Genomic DNA, 13,989 nt, shown 5'->3' with positions numbered 1-13,989 from the left:
AAAGTCAGCCAAAGCAAAGTGCTCAGGGGGCCTCGAGCTGTGCCACAGTGCTGAGGCTGGCACCCACAGGGCTGGTGCCTGGGAGCAGAGAGGAGAGAGGGGATGGGATGGGGCACGACAGGACAGGACAGGACGGGAGGCTTTCCACAGTGCCCCGGGCAGGTTGCACCAGGGCGGATCAGAGAGAGAGGTGGGAGGCCAAATACGTCCCCTGGCAGCGTGAGGCAACATCCAGGGCCCGTGAGGAGGAGAGGGGGTTACGGGGCAGCTGCAGGGCGGGGGGCCGGGGCCAGGGGAGGGGAGGGCTGGGAAGGGAGGGCGCAGAGAGGGGGAGGCAGGTGGGTGGAGGTCCCTGCCGAGCAGGACCGGGAAAAGGAGTCTCCACGGGCAGGAGGAGGGACATGAGCGCGGTGACTAAACTTCTTGTAACAGGGGGTGGAGAAAGGAAAGGGAGGGACAAGAAGAGGGGGGAGAGGAGAAAAAAAAAACAAAAACCTGCATGTCAAGTCTGAGGAAATGCTGTGGGAACTACAGCCAGGAGCCTTTTTTTTTTTTCTTCTTCTCCTCTCTTCTCCCCTCGTGTAGCTGAGAGGAAGGAAAGGAAGAAGGAGAAGTAGCGAGCTCAAATGTGCCTCGCTCTGCTGCCGGGGCACGGGGGCTCGGCTGGAAGGATCTAGTTTCTCTTAGGTGGCAGGAAAAAGGAGCCCGAGGAGGAGGCAGAGCCGGACACCCAGACATGCCCGTCCCGTCAGGCTGCTGGCTCCTTCTCCTCGGCCTGGCTGCTGCTGGCAAACAGGTAGGCAAGGCAGCGCTGCCAGGGCTGGGCCGGAGCGGGGGGAAGGCGGGTGTTGTGTCTCCCCCCGGGAGGTTTGTTTCTTTGCCGGGAGGAGGCGGCGGGGTGGGAGTCCATGGCATCTCGCACGGCCGGCAGCGGCAGAACAGACTTCAGCAGAACAGGGTTTAGCGGAACAACTTCGCCCTGACTTTCATTCCCCTCTGGCTGTTTGGGTTTTCTTTTTTTTTCTTTTTTTTTTTTTTCTTTTTTTCTCCCGCAACTCATCCTGTCTCCCGAGCTTCTCTCGCTTCTTTAAAATCAAAACAGCCCCAACCCAAAGCTCCAAAGGAAGCCAGAGAATCTGCAAGGGAAAACCGCCTTCGTTCTGCCCAGGGCAGGGTGTGAGAAACCAGAAAATATTTACAGTGAGGTTGTTGAGGGATATAATTTGCATGTGGAGTAAAATAAGGCAGACTCCACCCTACCGAGCAGATTTATTCAAGAGAGCGCGGGCACACTTGTCCCTCAGACGTGGGATGGGCGCCTACGTTCTCCACAGCCCGGCCACAGCTTTCCAGCCTCCCCGGTGGGCTGCAGACCCCCTTGAGCACTGACCACCCACAATCCCAAATATTGGCAACCCCTGAGCAGCCCCGGGAGGGGGGCACGGCATCGTGACCCCAGGTACACGGGTGGCAGACAAGCCCGGACGGGGCTGTCGGCCTCGCCCGGAGGTTCACGTGCTGCTGGTAACACAGGCGGGAACCAAACCCCTGTCCCAGGTCAGCTGCCCCAAAAGGGCAGCCCTCTCCTTGCAAGGGGAAAGGTCTGAGCGAGGTTTGGCCCTGCGGTTGTTTGCAGGCAGAGCACGGTCTGCTTGCAGCTTCGTGCAGTGCCAGGTGGCCAATGGTCAGCATGGCTGATGGTTGGGATCATTGCTGGTCTTCCCCTGCTCTCAGGAAGACCATTTTCTACAGCCAGCTCTTGCTGAGCCTTGTGAATGCCATCCATCAGGTTTCCTCCAGCCCTTTAAATTTGCAGAATATTGCTTTGCTTTTTCTAGTTACACAGCTGAAAACTGATTCCTCTGGCTTTGGGTTATTTAGGCCCTTCTAGACTTGCAGGCTGTTTGCAAATCCCATGCTACAGGTGCTTTATTTTCTCCATTAATCAATGTTTGGCATCCTCGCTACCATTTGTACTTCTTCCTTTTGAACTTTTAATATTTCTCTGTGTCTCATTTTTCTTGATTAGTTGTGTCATTTTAAGTGCTTCCCATAACACAGTGCTGTCTGGAGCATGGCTGGGATCCCTGAGAGCAAGGTGCAGCTTCAAGGAAAGAAAAAAGAAAAAAAATATTAAAAAAAACCAAAACAAAACAAAAAACCCTCTGCTATCTACAGCTTACAATTTAATGTCTGACCGCATAGTCCTGAGAGCCTTTTCTCTGGATCCCTGGTCCTAAATATGTTGCCTAAAACCACACCAGCCTTTTTTCCCCTCTAAAACATATGTTTTGTTCTGTCCACCCTCGATCCTTAGGCTTCTCTTAAATTGATGTTTTTCAGGTGTTCTCCATATGCATATGAAAGAGCCTGCCTACTTCAAATTTGATTTTTACTCCATGGCTTTCAGGTGGTTTGTCCAGTTCCTCAGTATCCCCTGTATCTGCCTTTTTTTTGTCTTTTTTTTTTTTTTTTTCTGCTCTGGTGATAGGGACCTCAGTGTTCTTTGAACTTTTGCTTCAGGTCATTAACCATGACATATTTGCTTCCTTCTGGAGCCATTTGGGTTTGGGGCAGTTGTTGCCTTTGGAATTTCCTCATTGCCTCGAACCTGCTCAACTCTTGACCAAACCTTGGAAATTCAGATTTCCATGCTGTAGCTCCCAGCATGTTTTGGGTATCCTTATGTAGGAGCTAGGAGGAGCTCTTTGTTATTTCTCACCTCTCAATTCATAGCCTTTCAGAGGATGCAAAACCGGAACTTGCATTAATTTGGGGCTGATGTGTAAAGTCTTTCCACTGCATTCAGCACGTGCTTAATTCTAAGTCTCTTAAGTGGTTGCACAGGGTGCAACTTCCCATAGTAAATGCCTTGGACAAGTAGCAGTACAAAATAGTAAGGGGCTCCAGGGAAGCTGTACTGTAAGTTTACATAGGATGAGCCATACTTTGTCAGAGAGCCTGTTAATCTAATATCCTGTTTGCAACACTAAGCAGGACCTGCAAGTTGAGAATGTGAAAGCAAGGCAAGCCTGGAGAGATGCTGCTCCCATCCAGCCTTTCAAGTTCTCCTTTGCTCAACTGATTTGAATAGTGGGGTTTGTAAGAGTGATGTTTTCTGATGGAACAAACTGGGAGAATGCATGTGGAAGGGCTGAAGTTTGTCTGATGCACTTGTGTTAGTTTAAAGTTGGTGATAAGTTGGGGTAATGGTAGGGCAGTGATATTTGCAATGTATTTCTTGTGAAGAAGAAGAAATACTTGCAAATGTAAGTTAATGAGTACTCATAATTCTGCTGGGAAGAGATGTGATTATCGTCATCATTTTCACCAAAGAGGAAACAGGAACAGAGAATTCGTGACTTGCTCTAGGTCACACACCGAATGTGGAGCAGAAATGCTGGGAGCAGAGCTCAACCCTCCTTGTCTTGTGCTTCAGTCACAAGATGATCTTTCCAAGTGATTAGTCTTGGGTGGGTGTTGGAGGACACAGAATTTTACCTTCTTAGGCATGATCTCCTCAGCTTCGTTGTACAGAATTGTCAGATCCCTTTCCTTGCTTCACGCTGGTGAAGAACATGTTTCTATGAGATGGGAGTTAAAACCTGTGAGAATGTGCATTTCCAAAATGCAATAAACCAGTTGCCTGGTTTACTCTTCACCTTGTGCAGCAATGCCATGGGTTATTCCACTACTCCATAGTATTTCCTTTACAGGGAAAGTTTGCTCACTGCAAGCATCTGGAATTCTTCGTAAGACAGAAGAATTTTGGCGGAAACACAGACTGTCTTTTAACTTTCTAAAATACAAAGTCTTTATAAGGAGAGGGGTGCGAGGAAGAGCATAATAATGTCCGTGCTGTGTTTTACCGTGGGCTCTCCTGGTTCAGTATTCTTCTTGTGATCAGGGCCAAAGGAATCACTCAGTAGAGGAAAACTGCTACAATATCTACTCATCTAAACTAATGGATCTATTCTGTTGTTATCAACAAGGGATTCAAAGCTACTTTAATTCAAATAGTTCACTTGTCAAAATGCCCTTGCAGGAACCATTCCTGCAAGGGAAACCAGAAGATTTTTCGTTGCTTTGCAGTTTCCCCTCAGAACATGTGACAAATCTTACAGCACCTCATATAGAAGGAATATAATGCATTTAAAGCTGAACCAATCCGCAGTTTAAGAAACCTCTGCCACTTCTCTTTTCATGTCAAGCATCATCTTTCTGATATAATTTCTTCTTTCCCACAAATGGGACCAAAACAAACCTTTACCACATTTCACAAGTCAGTAGAATTCAAAGCTTATCGGCCAACTTGAGGGTACTGACCGATGTCATTTATGGCACAGAGCTTTCTTCATACTGTGCCAGAAGAAAACAAAAAAACAGGTCAAGCAGAGAGATGAACTGTGGTCATAAGGATCTGTTTCTGTTGGGTGTAACTGTCATCCCAAGTACCCTCAAGCTCAGATAAGTGGGATAGAATTTGACTGATCTGCAAGAATCATTACAGGACAGCAAAAGGGATGTGTGCTTAACTACAATGTAGAAAAATCACAAAAACCTCAAAATGGTGCCCTCTGGCATTTTTATCTTAAGTACACCTATTTAGAGGCATCATATTTGAGTCACTTTGCTCTGTTTATCCCTCTGTACCTTGGAGTTCAAGCAGTAGAAAACTCCGCTGTACTAGGTACGTGTGTAGAAGCAACAAAAAGGTAACCCGTGTCTCAAGGCTGTCCTCCTCCTGCTCCCACCAACTTCCTCTCTGTATGAACAGGTCTCCAGGAGGTGTGTTTGGTGACCAGAACCAGGAGGTTCCTGCCACCACATGCTGTGACCACAGCTTCCAGACCTCCTCCCAGCCCGTGCCCTGCGCTGCAAGGGGCTGCTTTGCAGCCCAAAGGCTGCTGGACACTTGGAGGGGGCAGTTGCTTCAGATGCTGGTTTAGCTTAGTGGAGGTGGACAGTGGGGAGAAGAAGGAAACTGAAATGGCTGGTTCATCACATCCTCAGCTTCAACCATTCTTCTTGCACAGGCTGCCTCTTCCTTTCAATGGAAATTCAGCTTGCCAGGCTTCTGCTGCAGCTGCTCACCCTCTGGTTTAAGTGCGCACTGGTTGGCTTTGCCTGCATGGAGAAGCAGCTGGGCTGAGAATGATTCATTATTACTGACAGAAAATGCAAAGGCAAATATTTGTGCATTGTAAATGCAATATAATAATGAAGTGCTGTTTAACCAGGTTGCACTATGGACTTGGGTAGGCCTCAGTGTATAACACAATAGCCTGCCTGCAAAAACTTGCCGCTTTTTATGACTTACTCTTCCTTGAAAATGGTCCAAAGTTCATGCAGGAGAAGACAGACTGGTATTGGACCTTCACGAGATGAAGCAGCGATGGCTGAAAGTGTCAGGGTGAGCTGTGGGAGAGCCTTGCTCTGCAGGCTGCATTGCCACCCATGGTGATCTGCTGTTGTGTCTGCTCCATGGCAGCAGGGTTTGGTGTGACACTTCAGCTCTGGGGAAATGCAAGTTTCCTATTTTTAATGTGTGCCACTGCAGTGTGCAGTCAAATTTGTAATGTGGTGCCTTGCAGAGGGCTCAGCACTGCACCAGTGGAGTAATGCTGATTTATTCCAGGCACTCCTGCATGTCCTGGTTTTTGTCCCATACCTGTGCAGCCAGCTCCACTGCTCTCCACAGTGTTTCTCTTGATTACCTTTTTTGTTTGCCTTTTCAGGGTGTGAGTTGTCTGGGCTGAGGGCTTGGCTTTTTGTTGGTGTTTGTACAGCATTTAGGGTGTCATAGCTGCAAACAAAGCCAAAGAGTCATTAATTGCCACAGGACAGAGCCCTGTCCATTTCCCACCAAAGTCACTGGGAGGTCTTCCCATGTGGGCCCAGGAAAGGAGAACATACATCCCCCTGTCCATCTGACATTACACAGATAGCAGCATCCAACCCTCAACCTGGTCTTCATTTGCCCTTGGTCCCACCAGCATCCCTGTGGCAGGAGCACATTCCCTGTGCTGCTCACCAAAATGTGTTTGTGGTGGCTCCTCAGCTCTTCCCTGCCATGTCCCTGATGTAGAGCCTGGGACAGGGGCAGTGCAGTGGGCAGGCAGAGAGCAGAGACATAGAGCTGCCTCTTGGCTCTGCAGAACCCTCTGGCTTCTCCTCTCTTAGAATCTAGATAAAAGAGACCAGGAAAGGCTGTGTTTGGTAAAAGAGCCAAGCAGGCCGGTTTAATCCACCCTGCAAGAGCCAATTAGCCAAGGAGAGAGGGAAAAAAAAAAAAATTAGGTCATTCACCCTCACCACTTTGTGGCTACTCCAAAAGAAAAAAAGTATATGGGGTCTGTTCAAGAATGAGAAAAAACAACATTTGTGACTGCAGATGGATGCAGAATATATTTAGTCAGTGGTCAAAGTGGAGGGAAAAGAAAAAAAAATCTCATATGGACAAAAAAATACTGTGAAGTTTTGTTAGGCAACCCATTAATTTGGAATATAGATAGGGGAAAATGTGCTACTAGGTTCATATGGAGTCCTCAAAATTGCTTGTGTAGCACGCAAGGAAATCTATTTTGAGCATGTTATTTTGCCACAGTGAATAGTTTTGCCTTATGAGCATCATGTTCTTCAGTAACTTTTGATTGTTCAGTAGCAAGAACAATGAGCTGATTCCTTCAATCTGCTCTCATGGAGAAAAAAAAAATCTCCCCTGCAATACCACATGTAGTAAAACAGGCTGCCTGTGGAAATAATCAAAAACCTGTCCAAATTAGGGAGGAATATATTGACTGACTTGACTGGTCCCCAGTCCCTGGCAAAGCTGGTTCCTTGTGGTGACACCTGAAGAGTAAATGAAGGAAGTCTTAGCCCAGTCCTTAGCCCTTTAATACAGATGACAATTGCTTCATGCTGGAGAAGGTGCAGATCTGATCTCATGATTCTTATTATCACTTGTGCCAAGGCAGAAAGTCTGTGGGTGTTTCATGCATCCCTTCTGTGTGGCCATCATCCAAAGGAAGGGCTGCACTTCCTATTTCTGCCTTCAGAATATTCAGCGTTTGTTCCATGTCTAATGCTAAAATCCAGGATAAGGAAGACAAAGCAGAGCATCAGGCAGGGAAAGTAGGCTTCTTCTCTTCTCTACAAGCTTTTTCACTCTCCCCAGTGGTTCAGCTAAGATTATAGGGTCTCACCTCACACCATAAGAGATTAGCACGTTATGTTCCACTCTGATGGCATGCTGGAAGGAAAGGGTGCAGAAACAGATTTTTAAGCGTGGAGGAACGTCCCCATTGAACTCCTAATCTCGCATCTAGAAATAGCCCAGCTTCATTAATTTCTTCATTAAGACTCAACTTCAGTTGAGAAGCATAGAAAAATCATCTGCTCAACTAAAATGCAAGAGGAGTGTGCTCCTCATAAATGATTGTGTTTTTAGTGCCTTTTAAATTATTTTAATTAAGCATGAATGGGTATAGAGTTACTCATGACAAGACTTACCTGGAGCAGTGAGACTACTAAGGTTTCCTATGGAGTGGTGCTTATTGCACGTGGTTAATATAGAAGATATTTGTCTTTGTGTGCCTTTTTACAAACACATCTAGGTATTAGCTTTGGTAGTGTCATTTTACTTCAGTTTTTATTTCTGCTGGTCATGGGCTGTTGTCTTGATGTCAGGCCTTTTTGTTACATTTTTTTGCTTTATTAATTTTTGGTAGGTTAAGGCATGAGGTTTTGCACCAAAGAGCAGGCAACAGGCAGATGCTGCTGACCACCCAGCTGATGAAAATGTTAGGTGTACCCCTCTGGCTGTTGTATGAAGATGACTTTATCTCTGAATGATGAATGCTGTGCATGTGAGGGCGAGTTTTCAGCCCACAGGGGAAAGCTGGCTGATTCACACATTCAGTTGGTAGCCGTTTCAGCCATCTATCACCTCGGTCATCTCCCATCTGATATACCTGAGGTTCCTGTCTGCCATACCCCCACCACCCCGCTGTGAGAGTAGTCAGTGCAGCACTTCTCTTTCACGTCGTCTGCAGGCCAGAAATAACTCTGGTGGGTTTGAGATTGATGAATGGTCCTTCCCATTGGTGGAGCAGCACCAGTGGCTCAGGTGTTTGCTTTTTGCTATATGCCAAAAACAAAAGGGCGAGGGGAATAGCCAGGATGGGGCTTTTAATGCTGTTTGCCTGTTTCCTGGCTGCCAGTTATGGTTTTCTCTTGACCTCTTTATTATTGGTTTTATCCCTCATGTTCTTTTGGCCTCTTTAGGTATTCAGGCTCTAGTGGGGTTTCAAGGACCTATTTTTAAGAGCAAAATAATATTTAGTTTTTAGCTGTTGCCATTTCCCGGCTATGTTTTACCACGTGGTGGTAGTTCTGTGATGTGGTTGACTGGTCACTGGAAAGTTGACATCACCAAAAGCATTTCATTCACAATCTAAGATTTTTGACATGTATTACAGACCTGCAAGCGAATAACTGGAATTGCAAAGCTGTGACTGATGTGTTGCTTTGACTGAATTTTTAGCAGCAGTGAAGACTGTCTATAAAGGTGCTGTTGCGTTTGGCGTCCATGGGATTATGATGAAGTCTTTAACATAAGACTGCTCTTTCTCCTTAAAAACTCACAGTTGTAAATGTTTCCAGAGTTGTTCGTTACTATTATGTGCCTCAGTAGAGTGCCTGAGAGCACAGAGCAGTGCCCATCAAGAGCCAGAATCCTTTCTTATTCTTATGTAAGTTTTAGACAATCCTCTGAAGCTGGCAACGAGCTGAAGAAATCTGATTTTTGCTTAGCAATACCACTGACTCAAATTAGGTAGGAAGCTGGAGGGCCACGTGCACACAGTTGGTGTGAGAGGAGAGGGAGTGGTGCATTTTTGACGGAGAAAAGCAGCAGATGGCCACAGAAGCCATCCTAGCTGAGTACCAGGGTGATGTGCTTTGCAGGAGGTACTTCAGATCAGGAAATGTTGGTCAAAGCTCAGTCCTCTTGATGAAGACAAATAAAGCCCCAAATCCACAGAGACATTGTATTTCTGCAGCAGACAAGTCTAAGGACCTCAAAAGCAAGTGGTTTGAAAAATTTCAGGCTCCAAAGTACAAAGAACATGTGGTGTGCAAGGTAGGACACACTGGTTGGCTTTCCCATGAGGAACTTCGGGCCTTCAATACTTAATCGAGAAAAAAAAAAAAGTCCTTTGCTCAGTGAAATGATGACAGATGACTTGAATACTCTCCAGAAACAACTAAACTGAGCAAGGTGTCACCTTAAGATAGTTACCCCTTGACGTGTCCCTTTACATTTCAATTTTTGCAAAACTCAGATTATCACTAATGAGCAATCCCCATTGTGGCCTCAGGTTCTTGTCCAGGAGTGACATGGGAAAAAGACTGCGGAAACCCCCGGGTTTGTTCTTCCAGATTTTTTCTTTTAAAGGAAAGAGGCCCATGCAACTCTATCTTCTCTGAAGTGTCTGTCTGAATATTCATCTGAGCAAGAAAGTAATTTTAGCATCCATGACGCACAGCTTCTGCTGCCATCTGATTGCTCAACGGCACCAAGAATAAATATTTCCTTAAGCCTGAGAACAGGAATCTGAAGGCTGCTGGTTCCCCCTTCAGAAGCACCTGTGTGTGTGTTTTTTCAAGGGCTGAGTAACAGAGTCGTGCTTTATAGCTCTGAGTCATCGAAGCTCTCCGACCCCACAAGCACACTCTTGCTTAGCGTCCTTTTCAACAAATGGAGGGGGGAAAAAAAAGAAGCTGAAAGGGCTGCCTGCAGCTTGACACCAAAGCACAGTCCTCCTGCAAACCTTGACATGAGCATGCCTGTTTTTCCAAAGAAGTCAATGGTGATACTCTTGTGCTTAAAGGTAAGCAGGTGTTGGCGTTCTTTACCAAACCAGATCCACCAAGCCCAGAGGAGGTTTGTCTTTTTTCCCTCTGGACTCTTCCCCTGTCAGATATACTTGTTCTGAGGTAGTGTTAATCAAGCAGGAAAGCTGACTGTTTTCTTAGAAATTTAGGAAAACTTATGTATGTGTTTTGCTCGCTTTTTAAGTGACAAATTAAATTTACAAAGGACGCCTAGGGCTCTTTGAAGCACTCATTTACACATGGTGGTAGGATTTAATGGACAGATTCAATAGCAAGACCATTAAAGGAATGACCATACTGGATTTTGTCTTATTTAATCACTTCAGAGGAGGCTGCCACCTTCTCGTTCATCAAGGCCCCTTCTCTTGCTACACAAGAGCTTGGTGTTGTGATGTCCAAATCCTTCAGACCCACAGGACAGCATCTGATGAGAGGAAGGATGTTCCAGGGGTTACGGAGCAAACTTGAGATTTAGGAGGCTTGGTCTGGTTTCCTGTCACCTCCATAAAGCCAGCCGGCCTCCGGCTGCAAGTTCCTCATCTGCAAAATGAATTGCACTTCCCTGTCTCAGAAGAACTCTGTGGCGGGAATGCGCTGGTGACGGCCACGTGTCAGGTCATCGTGCTGCTGGCAGCACAAGTCCTTCTCAGCCCCCAAGGAAGCTGCTGTACTGTTTGACAATGAGGTGCACGGTCCCCAGGCAGTGGGTTAAACAAGGGACAACCTGGGGCTGTGCTAGAAAAAGGGCCCAAGTTCAGCTCTCACCCTAAGAAAACCCCAGGTTGCTTTTATTTCCCTTCTGTCCTCTCTTCTTCCAGCTTTCATGTTCAGCAGGTGCAGCCAGTCCATACTGAGCCAAAATCCCTCACCTTCACTCATCTAGGGGTTAGCACATGAATGCCCAAAGCCTTGTCTCTGTCTTGTTGGGCATAAATCAAAGGAGGCAGTATCGCAGCTCTGTGAATGCACTGGCTTGTGTGAAAAGGGGAAGGACGCAGAAGAAATGACTTATTGACATAGTGTGTAGATGTAAACAGCTGCAGCTGTGAGTATACTGTAACAATAGCCCTCTTTACAGCATAAAGCAGGGAGGTATGACACAATTTCCAAGAGGGGGCCAAGCAATTAGCCTGCTCCCCTAGCTCCAGCGCCAGGCAATTGCTGCTTCTCCTCACTCCGAATTGTGGTTCTCAGAAATTATTCCAGACCCTAGCTGAATGCTCTTTAGCAGATTTGCATATCCTTCCTTAAAAATGATGACTTTGCCCTTGTTTAACACTTCAGTAATTTTGTAGTCTTCTAAAGAGGAACTATCAAACTGGGGCAAACGAGGAAGAAGAGGACGTTCTGTGACTACAGGGGAGTGACTCGACCTGTCATTTGTCTCATCGCTTCTGTTGCCTTTTCAGATGGTTAGGAATAGGGAATCATTGACTCAAGACCTTTTGTCTGTTGCTCAGTCCTGCAGCATCGCCTCAACCCGGTGCTGGCCAGCTTAGTGTTTCAGCAGAAGCTGCCTGAAGTGCATTACACAAAATGAGCTCCTTTGGTTACAGGAGTGTTTTCAGGGTTTCCCCTGGGACGCTAAGAAGTGTCACTGTTCAGCTGCCAGGCTGGCCCAGCTTTCCCTTTCCTAGATAGCTTCTCACATCACCAGCACTGTACGTTACCCTGTGCCCCTCCTGAGAAGAGCTGCACTAACACAAAATGCTTGTTCTAAAAAACATGTAATCTAATAATAAGAAAGCTACTGCTAATGAGTGCAAAGAAAGAGACAAGGAAACAATGAGACAACTGAAGATTTCTTGCAAGACTAGATTCTTAATTTGTCCTGGGATTGCTGTAGTGATTAAAAAATTGCTGTAAGTTGTTTCTAACCTGCAAAACCTCAAGACCTCTGCCTTGAGGTACTTGCTGTGTTCCAGGCACAGCTAGCACAGTTTTGATAAACACAAGTCGTGCATCAACCCATAGCTCAAACTCTAAGCCAAAAGGTAGTGTTGTAAAGAACAGTTTCAACCTTTTTAGTCATCTTTAAGTTACAAGACTCTTCCCAGCGTTAGAAGAGAAGAGGACAAGGTGCTTAGGGAAAAATTTTTGCTATTTAAAGAGACTGCTATTGCTAAAACTAGAAAAAAAGAAAAGAGGAGAGGTAAAGATTTGGAGGGAACAAGGGGAGAAAGCTAAACAGAGGAATGGAAACCACTATCAGTAGGCAGAGGGCTGTCCTGTGCTATTAGACAGCAAAAGCTCTCTAACCAGCAGCAGAAGCTTTGTTACCACTTTCTGCAAGTAAATGAGATTTTAACAACTGTATGCAATAATGAAGGATTCCTTTCTTTGGGCTAGATTTTGAATCATCATGTCTGTTGCAAGATCAGCAGCTGGTTATAAGGTGTTGGAGTCTGTTTGGAGGACTGCTGCCGGGAGACTCCTGGGTAGCCAAAGCAGGGTCAGTGAGGGGCTGGGCATGGTCCTTGGCCAGCCAGCATCCCCAGCACAGCTGAGGGGTCATCCCCAAAGACTAGCTGAGAGAGCCACATATGCTGGTCTGTTGGTAGAACCATCTATAGGCAGCTGAGGACAGGGAGGGGATGTGAAGGAAGCAACACTGCTGCCTGCTTTGCAGATGCCCCCACATATAACAGTTTCAGGTGTTTTGGGGGTGGTTCATGTTGGATTTTTGTGTGGTTGTTTTTTGAGAAACAAAAAGCTGTTAGTTTAATAGCATCACCTCTCTGGATGGCTGCCTGAGTTCCATGAGACCCTCTCTGCAGGACCTAGTGGAGGTCATAAGAAGCTGCAAAGTTCAAGTCCAGTTTTTCTGGGGCTAGCCAGGAGTATTGTGTATCCCAGTGGGAAGCTGGGAACTTCTTCTTTTTCAGCAGTATAAATCATTCACCTTACTTGTTTGCTTAATGGTATGCATTAAAATTGTCTGTTGCCCAGGTCTTGATCTGAGGGCATGTCTGTGGAAGAGACTACGGAAGAATATGCCTTTTTTTTTTTTTTAACAGTTGTTTTAAAGTCATAGATTTCAAATAATAAAATACTGTATGAAAAGTTTATATAGCAGGCCAAAAGTTCATGACAAATGGCACAATTGTGTTACTTTTTTATCACCTGGCTGTATTACAAATCCCTGTGTGTGCAGCAGCAAGTACATGTTCTTGAAGTGTCTACAAAGCACCTTTGAAGTCATAAATGTTGGGTAATTTTTACTGCTTAGCTATCTAAAGTGCTATCCAAAAGAAAAGTTTTCCTCCTCTCTGCCAGCACTGTGAGACTAGGCGGGTCTGAAGCTCTCCAGGAATATTGGTTCTCATGTCCTCTCTCCCCTTTTCCTCTCCAGTTGTCACTACAAATCACCCTGCCGTGTGAAGGCGAACAACACTATGAGTACTCAGGACGGTGCTGCACAAAGTGTGAGCCAGGTATGTGAGCACTGGGCAGTACCAGCCTCATAGCTGGAAAGTTCATTAGAAACAGCTCTGTGCCTCCGTAAGGCAGCTTGCTCTTATGACTCTGCTAATCCATTGGCACACACCCCCTCACAGGTGCATGACTTCAGGCTTACAAGTGCCTTCCAGTGCAGGAGTGGTCTTGCTGACCTCAGCAAAAGCCACAGCAGCTATTTTGTTAGGGTGGCACTTGGCCACAATGACAGACAGAAAGCAGTTGGTTTTCATGCACGTAACTAGGACTGTTCCCAAGGTATAAGCTTCATGGATGTTTCAGTGCCATGCTAAATGCGGGCCAGACTGAGGAACTGACAAGGTGGCAGGAAGAACTGATTGTCCAGAGCAGTACAGCAGCATTAGCCCAACGTGTTATTTTCCTTAAGCTCCTTAGACAGCTGGTGTGCAACTTGCAAACTACTTGCTTGTCCTTCTCTGATTCACAGGAAAGTATATGTCTGCTAGATGCACAGGTACTTCTGATAGTGTGTGCCAGCCATGTGGACCAAACGAGTATATGGATGTCTGGAATGAAGAAGAGAAATGCTTACTACATAAAATATGTGATCAAGGTGAGCTGTTCATTCTCAGGAGCCTTATAATCAAAATTAGTGAAGCAGTAAGATGGGAAAGT

The 13,989-nt window shown here is 46.0% G+C and overlaps 1 protein-coding gene across 1 annotated transcript in view; it reads left to right on the top strand.

Annotated features, from left to right (window-relative positions):
• Positions 1 to 509: 509 nt before the first annotated feature.
• TNFRSF11A (TNF receptor superfamily member 11a) overlaps positions 510 to 13,989 on the top strand; it is a 30,258-nt gene continuing 16,778 nt past the window's right edge. The window contains exons 1-3 of the mRNA XM_051612192.1: positions 510 to 796; positions 13,250 to 13,331; positions 13,802 to 13,927. Coding sequence (XP_051468152.1) covers positions 737 to 796; positions 13,250 to 13,331; positions 13,802 to 13,927 — 268 coding nt within the window. The 5' untranslated portion in view covers positions 510 to 736. The remainder of the gene's footprint in view (positions 797 to 13,249; positions 13,332 to 13,801; positions 13,928 to 13,989) is intronic.

This window comes from Apus apus, chromosome 2 (genome assembly GCF_020740795.1).
Source record: "Apus apus isolate bApuApu2 chromosome 2, bApuApu2.pri.cur, whole genome shotgun sequence".
NCBI lineage: Eukaryota > Metazoa > Chordata > Aves > Apodiformes > Apodidae > Apus > Apus apus.
The sequence above is the reverse complement of the archived record's forward strand: the minus strand, read 5'-3'. Positions and strand labels throughout refer to the sequence as shown.